The sequence below is a fragment of the Xylocopa sonorina genome, chromosome 10 (genome assembly GCF_050948175.1).
Source record: "Xylocopa sonorina isolate GNS202 chromosome 10, iyXylSono1_principal, whole genome shotgun sequence".
NCBI classification, from domain to species: domain Eukaryota; kingdom Metazoa; phylum Arthropoda; class Insecta; order Hymenoptera; family Apidae; genus Xylocopa; species Xylocopa sonorina.
Genome location: NC_135202.1, coordinates 7363178 through 7376368, shown reverse-complemented (window position 1 = coordinate 7376368; position 13191 = coordinate 7363178). Strand labels below are relative to the sequence as shown.

The 13191-nt window shown below is 43.1% G+C and overlaps 1 protein-coding gene across 1 annotated transcript in view; it reads right to left on the bottom strand.

The window, feature by feature from the left end:
- Tusp (WD40 superfamily protein Tusp) overlaps window positions 1–12296 on the bottom strand; it is a 47201-nt gene extending 34905 nt beyond the window's left edge. The window contains exon 1 of the mRNA XM_076903124.1: window positions 12099–12296. Coding sequence (XP_076759239.1) covers window positions 12099–12194 — 96 coding nt within the window. The 5' untranslated portion in view covers window positions 12195–12296. The remainder of the gene's footprint in view (window positions 1–12098) is intronic.
- Window positions 12297–13191: the final 895 nt, after the last annotated feature.

Sequence of the window (13191 nt, the reverse complement as noted above, 5' to 3'; positions counted from 1 at the left end):
GTAATTATCGCATCTGTAATTATCAAATTTCGATGATATTCTCGCGCAGATCCCTTCCAACGTCGACCATCCTTATTCCACCCCTCTGCGCGCCACTTCGTAGCTGCGAACGAAACAGCCGCTCCAATATCCTCGATTTCGCCCAAGCACACTCGAATAAAATCGTACAAGCTTCTCCAAGTTCTTCAGCACTCTCCTAACTGCAAGAAACCTCATTGGTATCCGACCACGGGGGAACCGTATCGGATACTCGATATCCTTTTAATGGCCAGGATAAACTGGAGCCGAGTAAATCGTCGCGATAGTTTGCGGAATATCCGGTTACTGGGGACTCTACGTATTTCGTTTTCCAAAGGAGAGGATCCTATTCAGATGAGACACTCCCTCGATATTTACAGCTCCTTTCAAAATAGCACACGGGACCATTATCATCGCCTTGCTGCGTATAAACTCGTGTTTCCCGCGCGTGCTTTTCGAGCAGCATAATTTCATGCAACGGGTTTCTGTAATAAAAATTTCTATAACGTTGCGAAGTACTTCTTTAAAGAGAGTTGTAATATAGAAGAAAAATTGCTTTTCGTCGCCACCATGAAATTTCTATGACAAGTTTATTGCGACTACAATAAATTTCATGGTACCTGTACGAAACGTGCACTGAAACTGTCCAGTTTTCGGGGTGGGTGTAATAAAACGAAGGTATCGCAAGTGTCGATGATCGTAAAAAAACGTTGATAGTGTTTTTATAGTAGAAACTATTAATAACAATCGACGTGTCCATCGATATCTCTCAATTTCCACCGTTCGAACGCGGTGGAAATATATGCGCGATAAAACGCGGTAATCGGTATCTAGTCGCATCCTTCTCGCTGTAAAAACCGCCTTAAACCGTGGTAAAATGTTACGCTCGCTGGTTGAACGTTACTGAAAAATAGCGATACTTTCCCTTTCGTGTAATTACACGAGTAGAAGCTTTAATAAACCACAGGATGTCGTAGAAAGTAAAGTGCGTCGATCGATTGTACTGAAAAAAAGTTTAGTACCACGTAAACCGTGTCACCGTCACTCTTCTGCTGCGAAATGCGCATTCACGTGGTTCCACGACGATTGCCAACTGTTTGCCCTTTTCGTAGAAGGTTTCTCGCAAATCTTTCGTTTGGATAAACGCATGCAATCTCGTTATCGTCGCCAAACACGATCGTTCCGGTTCACAGCACAGTTTCATCCTGTTTGGCATTTCCAACGTACACGCGGCTCCTACCGCCATTTTGATACACTTGCCTACAAACTTTCTCCATTTCGTACTGGTAAACAATTATTGCGAATTCGTCTCGCAGGTAGTTTCATGTTGATCGCGATCAATCTTTTAGATTCAATTTTGTAGAGTTCGTTTCTTCACCCTTTAACTGAGGGTGTGGTTTATAAACCACGTACTAAAATTATAGCCAAAGGTGTGTTGTGGTGTGTAAACAATATGTTGTACGATAAAAATGAAATAAATACAATAAAACAAATCGTTTAAAATAGAATACCATTTCAGTAATATAAAACTGGAATGTGTATGTTTATTTTCATTTTATTTTCATTTTACGATTGTGCTAGAAATACTCGCATTTAAAGGGTTAAACAGTATGGAAGTTATATGGGTGGAAAAATGAATATTTTTTTTATGTAGATAAATGCGACGGGTATTGATAAAATTGAATTTTTGGTCGCACGTTTCCTCGCATTAAAGTGTCCATCATCACGGTGAGCCAGTTCGCGGCATAGATATTACAGGTTTATGCGCGATAAAATTAATGAAGCAATCTTGGTTCGTTCTATTGCCGTCGTAATTCAGTTCGTCATTTCATTTATGATCTCTGCCAAATATCTCCCGGTCGCGCAGTCTGTTCAAGATAATTGAATATCCCAAATTGCCGATACCCCCAGCCAGCAAACAAAGTCACGAGATCGCGTTAAAACGTTGAAAAATTCCCGTCAGAAGCTTTTTACTCCGCTCTGTAAAAATTCAAGGCTTCTCGCCTCAGTTTGAATAAAGCACGAGTAAAAAATGCGCACGCGATGGATTACATTTACCACCCTTTCGCGTTTAATCACGAACCAGAATTTACAAGCTGCCGCGAATAATTCGTTAAATATATTTATTTGTTTTTTATTTGTATACATTTATTGAGTATATTTTTTTCTTTCTTTTTTATTTCTGCATGAAAATAAATACGAGAAGGGATTTCTTTCAATAAATTTGCCACTATTTTTTTACATTTTTCACATGTAAATTTCACGAAGAATTTAAATAAAAGTGACATTGAATTTTTATGCTTCGACTAAAGTTATTTCTTTCAACTTCCTTGCTTCGATATCAGTGTTATTTGCCCCAGAAAGCGACTACTGTACCATTACAAATATTTCGAACTTTAGTAATTATTATTTGAAAGAAACAGAAACTGTATCTTTCTTCTGTTCGAAGATCTGGCCCTCTGAAGCTCGCGAAATTACTCGCGTAAGAAAGTGTCCAGAGAAAAGGGAATTTGTTCGCGCGGCAAACAGCCAGCTTAGGAAACAAAGAACCATGAAAGCTTAACATGGAGAACAATAGACCCGTTTGTCTTGATGGATCTTCAAAAGGAATCGGATCGCCAAACTTCCGATAACATTAAGAACGACTCACAGCCCTATACAGGGTAGTTCTTACAATCAATCCAAGCGATATCTCTTTTCAAAAAGCAGTTAGCACATACATATTCGCATAAATTCTCCATCACGTATACTAATATTCTTTACTATTTCCTGCGCAATCAAGAAACTCACACGATCTTAAAAGATCTTTTCTGGAACCATTCGTCGCTTCTAATTACAATTACACAAGAGATACGACTCAATCCACTCGTGAATCACCCTGTAACAACATTCCGTTGAGAACAACCCCGAAACAGCCCTCGTATTCGGATTCTCTTTCGTCACGATCGAAAGTAGGACAAATCGAACCGCTTATTTAAATGATTTCCGTACCTGCCGTGGAACCTGTTCGAAACGTTCGCTGCGCTTTTAACCCCCCGTCTATTCACCAGCGTTTGCCGCGCTGAAAACTCGGCGACGTCCGTAAGTTTAACAGTTAAATTATTCAACAGCCTGGAACGAGGGATCGGCTTAACGGGAATCAATTCCCTCGCGCGTTGGAAGGTAAAATTCACCTCGCGATAAACTTTCGCGGTTAAGAATTAGCCGGGCAACTGAGCTCAGACGGAGACGAATGGTCCCGCGTAAATTAGCGTTTGAATGATTTGGAAATAAATATAAAATGGCGAGTGAAAAGTGAAGGACACGGTGCTGGAAATTTATTTACCGCGTCCTCAAGCGAGATGACGTTTAAGAAATGGATAAATGATCTCGTTGTACTTGTATCTATGCCACGATCTTCCGTGTACAACGGTATTTGAACAATTATGTGCTCGTAATTATGTGTCCGAGCGTCTGAGCATGGTTACACTACGGCTTACGGGGTGATCCACCCCGATATAGTGGGAACTAATAACCGCGGACAGCGATTCTCGTTAGGATAGGAGATCGTAACCCTCTGCTAGGAACTTTATTAATTTAACGTTCGATGGAACATCGGAATTACACTATGAATATGCGATACGGTGGTGATTAAAATAATTTACCGCGAATTTTCGTTCCCTTCTTTTTGCTGCGGAAAAATTAGAGCGGTGCGTAACAAAATTTAGTGAAACCATATACGATAAATTCGCAAAAATTATTGCGATATATAATATATAAAATAAAAATTAAACATTCTGTAATCTTTTTAAATGCAATGAAAAAAATCACAAAGCTCGATGTATACTACTTGATATCGTCGATGCACTTGCCTAACCATGTTAATGTTGCATCTGCACTGATACTTGCACACTAATACTTATTCCCAGCACTCCGTTTCGGATAAATATCAAATCGACCGTTGGAAACGTTTCCTGGCCAGTGATTGATGACACCACTTGTCCCTCCTCGCAAGTTTGAAAAGGGATGGTCTCAGAGGGAAAGGACAGGGGCGAACGAAACGCCATCGAGATCTCCAGCAAATACACAAACGGAGAACAAAACGATGGGTACACGAAAGCGTCGTTTATAATCTTCCAAGGGAAAAACTACAAATCGTGAGACGTATTTCTTCTCGCCAAGCTGTTCCATCGCAGCAAGAGTTTCTTTCGAATTCAGTGCGACACGTCGAGGCGACGTACTCGCTGGGGTTGTAGATCGGTCTAAGTAATCATATACGTTCGATTTAGCCGCGAACAATGACTGCGCTCCAAATAAAACGGCCCTCGATAATGACGGTATCGATTCAAGCGCAATTCACAGCGCGAGTGTGGGGCTCGAGTACCTGTATTTGTGTTCGATCAGGAAACTCCGCTCGTACAGAGTGTTGGGTCGCATTCAAATGAACGCGTACACTCTCGTCGAATGATTTTAAACGCGTGGGTGTATTTGGTCACGCGATTCAGGGTACCGCAGACGAGCAGATTTCAGGGAACGTACACTATTAATCAGAAAGCTGAGGGATGCGTTTCCTGGGAATTAACGGACACCATCGACCGTGTTTAGACACAATGGAAGCCGGATGCTCGAATGCATACAGTATCACGGAACCAGATATTTTTTGGTACACATTTTTGCGAGGGTGGATTGGAAAATTGATTATTTAAATGCGAAAGATTGTATTTATTATTGCTGGCGGCAATGTGTGGCAATTTGTACTGATCTGCAGAGTTTCGCGACTCTGACGGTTGAGTAAGTAGATCAAACTGCACAAATGACGTTGGTCAGACACGCTGCGAACATATGCGTTTACATCACGAACTTTTCAGTTCAGCTTCGTGTAATGCTTCGAAGTATGTAAAATATTAGGCTGTGGCATATGAAATACGTAATAGTTCTCGTTTTCAGGAGTTTATTGCGTGTTTTATGTAAATTGCGAAAATATCAGGAACCGCAGAAAAGTAGCTCGAAGAATCTTCCGCATCTAATAAATTAAGCGAGGTTTTACAAATTGTTTTGTAATTATACGCTTGAAAAATTTTGCATTAAATGAAGAACCGAGTTAAATTACTTGGATAACATTTTAAATCAGTTTACCAACGTTTCAATTTTGTCAAGTAAACATCGTATTACGCGAAAGTTGTTAATTAATTTTTAAATGCCTCCCGCATTTTTCTTCGCGATAAATTACATCCACATTCTTACAACGCATTGCTCGAGTTATGAAAAACCGAGGGAACTTTATCAGAGCCAGCGACTTCGACCAACTTCCTAATTCATTAAACGACGTTATCTACGTCTAAATATCGTAGCACGGAATTAAAGTACAGCCACGAACTTCGTTCTACCACCAACCAGGTGACATTCTTCCTTTTTACACGCCGTTTTTTCACCACCCCGCCCAATGGCATTAAATTGAATACGCGGTTGCCTTAGAACCATTAGTGCTGGTCGTTCAGCCGTTTACAAAGTCCAAGCACTACGCCAGCCCTTTCACGGACAGGTACCGTTTACGAGTTTTTTTGCGACCATACAACCTCGTAAGCAAGCCTCGAAACTCTGGATGATCACAGCTAAACCGAAGATGATTATCCAGTTCATGTTCGTCTACCATGCGAAGGGTCAACGTTTATTCGCGATGAGTTTCTGCCAGCGAGAGTAGACATCGTAAATTTACGCTCGTTACAACGATAACTCTTAACCATTTCACAGTAGAGAAGACGCAGTGAAAATGCCACGAAATATCCTAAATAAATAGCAATTACAATTGATTTTACATCAACGAACTTTGGTATAAACATTGTATAAAAATTTGACGATATCAAAATAAATTTGAGGGGATGATTTTACAGGATAAATGAAGAAAAAATTGAGAATAATAAAATTACATTTGAAGCTTCGTTCTACGGAAGAACGCCTTCGAATATCTGTTAAGTAAGCGCGCTAGTAGTACAAGTCTACGCATGGTCAGCCGCGTCGACTACTTTACGCGTTCTACTACTAGCCAGTACTTCGCGATTTTCAAAGTCGAATATCTTCCAAACGAAGCTTCTAACACAATTTTGTCACTCTTTACTTTCGTCTTGTTCTGATCTGTAGAATAGAATCAGTCCTTCGATTTTTTGCTAACAGTTGCCATAAACGTGTACAGGCTGTTTCACAAGCAACAGGCTATCTACGCTACCATCCTCTTTCTTTATGATAATGCGAATGAAATGAAAGGAGTATTCTGTTTAAGATCCTTTAGATGATTCGTTTAAGGCCAGGAGGTAGTTAAACTAAGGAAATACCTGGCAATCGTTGAGCGAATCGCAACGAAAGGCCATGTCCAGCTGTAACCCAATTATTTTGCCAGTAATAGAGCCAGCTTTCTCGCGTTCACACGGAACGGTCGCAGCCTATCGTTAATCGACGATTAGTTCCGAAGAGCGAGCCGGTCGTCGAACGAAGAGAATTCGTCTATCACGCGGCACAGGAAGCGTAATTAATTCCGATCGATTGCCACCCGCCGTGCGTCGAACTTTGGCGATCGAGTTAATCCCGTTTAGGGGCGGAATCGAGCGTTCGCACAAAGCTGCTTCGTCTGATCGCTCGTGTGACGTCCGCAAATCATTCAGAAACGTGTACATATCATTAAAGCGGGAACGATGTGCGTACAGTTAATTTAGTCTAAATTAGAATATTGATTCTCCTTGGTTTCCGCGCTCCAATTGGACGTGACTCTTGACCGCGCGAGGTTAATTTACTGCGTCGCGTATACGAGATTGATTCACGATTTGCGAAGGATATGTTCTACAAATTTCAATTTCGAAAGTATTTTTAACGGTTCGTAAATACTCTGACGAACTTTTGTAGTTCGTAAATTTCGCTTGACATTTACAAAGCGAAATCTAAAATCACGATTTGCGAAGGACAATTTTTACAAATTTCAATTTCGAAAGTATTTTCAACGGTTCGTAAATGCTCTGGCAAACTTCTGTATTTCGTAAATTTCGTTTGACATCTAGAAAGGCTATTTCTCGAAAAGCGACTTCCCGAGCGGTGCACTTTCCTCTTTAAACGTCGAGTTAAATTTGATTTTTCACAGAACTTCTAACCTTTCGCTAAGTTTCGCAGCGGAGGACATTATTTGCCATTTTCAAAGGGAATAAGAAGCCCGATACAACCGGATGCAGGAAGACGAAAGATGCGATTCAAAGCAAATCCCACTGTTATGCCACTGTTGTAGGAATAAAAATGTCTGTACTCTTTCCGTCATCGAATTACGTTTCTTTAACGTTCAAAGAAAATACTTCCCTACGAACAACGACCTACACACTGGCTGCATTTTTAATTAAATTAAGCTGCTCTCAGTTGAAACTCTCCTCTCAAACAAAGTCGAACGAACAACTCCTTGATCGAATCAGAAATCATCTCCCCACGCTACGCGCATTCAGAGTCGACAAATCGTTGCGTAAATAACATGGACAAACGAAACGTCGCGTAAATAATAAAACGCGATGTTAAATAAAAATGCACCCCGCGGCGCTGTTTCTCAACAGCCAGTCGCGGTTGCATAATCCCTTCTCATTGTTCTCGCAGGCTCCACTAGGATAACTGCGTCTGAACGCGAATCTGCGTACCACAACAGCGTGCGAGAACACGCGTGCACGCGTCTCGACAAAGCGTCGAGGGAGCGAGAAGCGAGCGGGTCCGCGCGCGAGTCGCTGGGACGATCTACTCGAGACACAGAGCACGAACTTCATCTTCAGCGAGTCGACTCGAGTCCACGTGCACGCGCACACATCGCCAGAACCCTTCGAATTTCTCTCGCCCTCGAGCGGCTTAAGCCGCTTCTGGCCGCGTCCGCGGCTGCTTCCACCCCGGCGGATTCCAATCTCTTCTTCCTTGCGCTTTGATGTGGCGGCCCGAAATTCTCTCTCTCTCCGGTATTATTAAGCGGGATAGCGAGGCGACGAGGTCCCGACGGAGTCGCGCGAACGCCACTTTCACGCTCGTAAAATCGGGAGAGGATCGCCTCCCTCGCAGTGCTCGACCGGAAACGTCCGCCCTCGCGACGAACACGCGTACATTTGTCGCGTCTCGAAACGTAGCGTTGGCTGCGAGAAACGTTCCAAAAGACAGAGGAAGATTTGGAGATTGAATACGTCTCTAAATGATTTTATACGTTATCAGAATCGTGATAACGTAACATTATAAAATATAGTTTTCGATCATGTAGAAATGTGGAGTCTTGACGATGCAGAAATAAGACGCGAGCGTGTTGGAAGGAATAAAGGGGAGACGAAGGCGACGAGGATGCTTTTTCTGCGTTTCACGTAAAGGCGGAAGTGGCCTCGTTGCCTCCAACAGAGCCTTCGAATATTGCACGCGGCAGGGGGTGCGGCTGCGTCAGTAGTGGCCGCCTCTGTCGGGATTCACAGCGTGCCGAACTAACGAAGCAACTTCGATAATTAATTCCCCGATGACTGCGAGGCCGATCCGCGCGATTCTCTTTTACCATCGAGATTCCTTTCGCCGCGGCTGCACCGGGTAAACGCGTTAAAACGGAGCCACCTCGTTCCTCGAGCAGCGCGGAAATTGATTTCGTAGAATGTTCGCGGACGACTGGAAGGAGAAGACCGCGCGGCAGCATTGAAAAGCTGCGATGGCGTCCTGAAAAGATTTAGTGGGAATGACGGGGAAGAAATTCGAAGTTCCTCAGGGGCTCTGATGTAGATAGCACGCGACGGAGATTCAGTGGTTCCATTTTTCTGACATTCCTCGATTTACTATAAATATCTTGTCGAACTGTGCAAGATGGAAGTTTAACTGCAATACCCTTAAGTTAGTTCCTATTCGAGTTGTTTATTCGCCATTGCTGTATTTTATTACTTCATTTTTCGTCTAGCTATATTTTGCAATATTTGTGACTATATGTCGATCGAAAAAAGGGGTGAGTCTAGAAGGTAAAATAAGATGGACATTTGAAATAACGAAAGAATGTTTTAAGTGTAGTTTTCGAGATAAACAAGTTGAAAAATTCGATGCTTATGGATGCGTTAATGGTAAAAGTTTCGTCAGTGCGATTCGATCACAGCGAAATCATATGTGACCGCGCGAGGGTATTCGTGTTCCATTAACTTATGGATACGCCGACGTTCCACGTGCATTCGAAGTATTTTTAAAGTCACTTTTCTCAAAAGCGAAATCTCCAACTTGATTTTGCGACTCCTGCTTTTTGGTTTCTTTTAGTTTCTAAAGTAACCCTCCCTGAATTCCCCTCGCGTACGTTCGGATTCCAGTTTGGTAATATGGCGAAACTTCTCTCGTTCGCGTTTATTGCCGTTTCATTTATCAGTGTCGTAAATTCGACAGAATTTTTCTTATCACCGATAAAAAGCTTTGGATTTCGATTCGTCGCGCGATTCAATAAGTAATTAAGTAGCGTGGAACTCTTGGCTTAGTTGTATCGTTCCATCGATATGGGAGTCGAACTAATACCTCGAAGATTACGAACTAATCGCGAATTGTTGGCTTTATCTTCGGTAGTTCGAAACACCGCGTAGCTGAAGCATATTTTGAGAGAGCGCAGATTATGAAATGAATGGAACTATTATTAACTCTGCAATCAACGTGAGGCTGGAAGTGGAGAGGCGAAAGAAACGAGAGGTTTTTCAAGTTATAATCGTGTGTGCAGTTTCTGTTGCGAACGAAGCTCTGATTAACTTTAAATACGAACGATAAATTTTGTTTACGTAAACTAATGTAACGTTTATATCGAAGTGTGTAAAACTTTGGAATATATTTTTTATTGATTACTAAGAAATTGCAATATTATTAATATTTTTTAATATTAAGCTTTGCTATATGATCGTCATGTCCATTTGCGATTAATCGTAAAAATTAGTCAATTATCTGGCAGGCAAGCATCCGATTCTGCTCCTTCAACTATCAGCCGAGTCATTCCGACTTTCTTACAAAGCTATAACAGATCGTGAAAAGCTCCAGTCGGAATCTATACCACTTTTCTCCCAGGAGAAGAACACTCAGTGAACCAGAAGAATCGCGCCTTTCTTCGAGACTGATGTAGAAAGATGAGACGAACCGAATTCAATCTAGCGCTTTTGTCGCGGTGGCTCGGATAAAAAACGCACCCGGCCCAGTAACGAACCGATATGTGGCAATTTTCATCTCCGCGAGAAGCCGTATTGAATGCTGGATGAACGCATTCGAGTGTTAATTTCATGCCGCGTTCGCTGCCAGTCATGGGAAAATGACAGTTTAACCGGTTTACGGGGTTCAACGCGACAAATTCGTTCTTAACGATTCCTCGTTTCACTCGAAATCGATGAAACGAGGGTATTGTTTGCTCGAAAATACTTTCATTCGAAAACACAGATTTTCTAGTATGTTTCCACGAAATCTTTTATCGAAATCCTTGAAAATAACGAAGAGAGAGAGTTACGACTTTTTTAAGTCCAGTCAGTTAAGTACATGTTGATAAAGTAGGTACGCGCAATCCCACCGGTGCTTTCATATTCGCCACGCCTATAAAATTCACCAAGTAGGAATTAAAATCGTTAAAATATGCTGCTGTATATGTCCGTGGAACAGTGAAACTTGGTTTCACAGCGTTTCAACTGGAAACTGCAATGTATCAGGGTGTAACAATTATCTTTATCGATAATAACTATTAGTCACGCTTTTTAACTTGTAAATAAGTTTCGCGTACGAAACGCTAGCCACAAATTTTATAATTTTATTTAAGAAGAAACCCTTCTTTTTAGAAAACAACTCTCTCTCTCTCTCTTTCTCTCTCTCTCTCTATGCATTGGTTTGCAGCATAAACATTTTCAGTAACAGTTTGCGAGACCTATTCTTAGAAAAGATATATGTATGTAAATACAAACATAAGCAGAACATATTTTATTACATACAACTTATTTATAGAGAATAACTGGCTGTGTGTTTGCAATTTATAGTGTACGTTGTATACAACTTCTGTACATCGTGCAGAGAGAAACGTGCACGTGCAATATAGATTGGAATTTTTCACATCAACGATAATTAAATTACAACTGATTCTGCAAATTCTCACGTGGAAACACGTGCCACAAAGGTGCTTATTCAAGAGCCATTTTTTTTAGTATTTCGTAATAGAATTTATATGATTGTTGAAGTTACATATTTTTAAACGACAAGAAGGGGTTTTTGAAGCTACAAAATTGAGCGCAGAAACGCGTTGGTGCTAGAGAGCGTGCAATTAACGAACTACTTTTCCCACGTAGAATGGAAACAGTGAAAATGGAGATGGATCGAATGATGCATTTGCATCGGACGCAACAGGACCCAGTTATCTACAATTTCATGACGTAAGCCGCTGGGAAAAGCGACACTTTTCAGTTTGTTTGACGCCTCGCGTCTGGTGTTGCTAGAATAACCGATGGCAGACACGCGGCGGCCTAAAAATTCACGAGGAAAGAGCGGAGAAAAAACGGCCAAGAGGACCAACGTGTGCGTTGGCGTTCGCGGAATTCTCTGGTTCTCCTCTGGCGCAATTTTACTCGCGTTTCGCGGTGATTATTGCCTCGATAAATTCTATCCGCCACGTTCGATAATGTTCGTATGCTTATCTTCGATGTACAGGAGGATTTAGCGTTTACTCATTCGGTATTTAATCAATTAAAAGAACACACCAGAGAACAACCTAATAAATACCGCATCGAGTGTATGCAATCTTTTATCTGCAAGAATTTTGCTCATTTTTCCTAAAAAAATGTTAGGAAAATAAAAATCAACAGATCTATTATCGAATAAACGTGTCTGTTTCTATTATACCGCGTACGCATGAATTCTAACCATAGTTTGATTTACAATCGCCTCAGTTTATTTCCACCAACGAACGAAAACAATTTGCTCCCGATTTCCCAATAATTCGTCCATTTCGTAACGATTTAGGCCATATCGCGAGGATAAACGATCGTAATCGAGCAACGCGGCGCGTTTTCCAACAACCGAGCCGCGTCTACGAACACGCAGAGGCCCGTAATCGGTGGCCTTGGGAAACGTAAGTCACGTACCTCCGGCGACTCATCCGGCACCTTGCCCATCCAGCTGAGCGACAGGATGTTGCAATCGCACTTGGCATTGTTATTCTTTTCGAAGTACAAATGCATGTTCGCGTAATTGGATCGCGTTATCCGTTTCGAAAAGGTTCGTCAGGCCATCGAAGCCGGCAGCCACCGTCGGGAATCGTCACTCAGCTAAGAAACGGCCAGCACCACCGCACGCGGCCGTTGGATACCATCAGTCCCACTCCAGCGATGTTCCCTGCTCGTAGCAGTCGAGTCGATCGACGATCGATAATCGAACTTCCGTACCCGAATCCTTCACGCGTCCTCGAGGAACCACGCGACCGTACACTCGACAGTGGCCATCCGCGCTCGCTCGATCATCGCGACATTGGCCTCTCTCGCCCTTCCACGGCTACACCACCTCGAGACGACACCTTGCTGGGCCCTTTAATTCCGGAAACTGTTCTCACGAAAAGGAGTCCTCGATCCTCGAACGAAAGCTGACCGCGACGGGCTCTCGAAAACGAGGACACCAACGTTCTTTCTTGTCAGCCAAGCTCGTCTGGCGTTTCCTCGAGCCTCTTTCGAGACTGCGATCACCGCGTCACCCCTGCTGGCAATACGGATCGCCGCAAGCTTTCACCGCGAACTTTCCCCGGCAATGTCATTTGTCTAGCGCGGTCGCCATTTTGCCGCCTGATACGAGCACCACCGCCACCCTCGAGGGGGGGTCAGCCCTGCGACGACCGTCCGTTGCAACGCGGCGAAGACGCGCGCGAGCTTGGCGTGCGAGCGAGAGCCTCTCGTGAGCTTTCTACGCGAGCGTACGTCCGACTGAAAGCTCAGCCGGAGCTGCCGCGCACGAGGCACCGCCGCGTTCTGCGAGCGTATTGATTGCGCGGAGGCGCTTGCTTGCTTTCCTGGCCACCTGACGGACTCTGGCCGTGTTAAATCTGCTGCAAAAGCTTCTCCATCCGCCCCAGTCGACGCGCGAGAAACGCGGAAACGAGACCAGGCGGCGGACACACGCCCTGCGTGACCAGCCGCGCTTCCTTCGCGGGGCTACAAAAAACTGACGCAAAGACTTCGATGCTTCGCG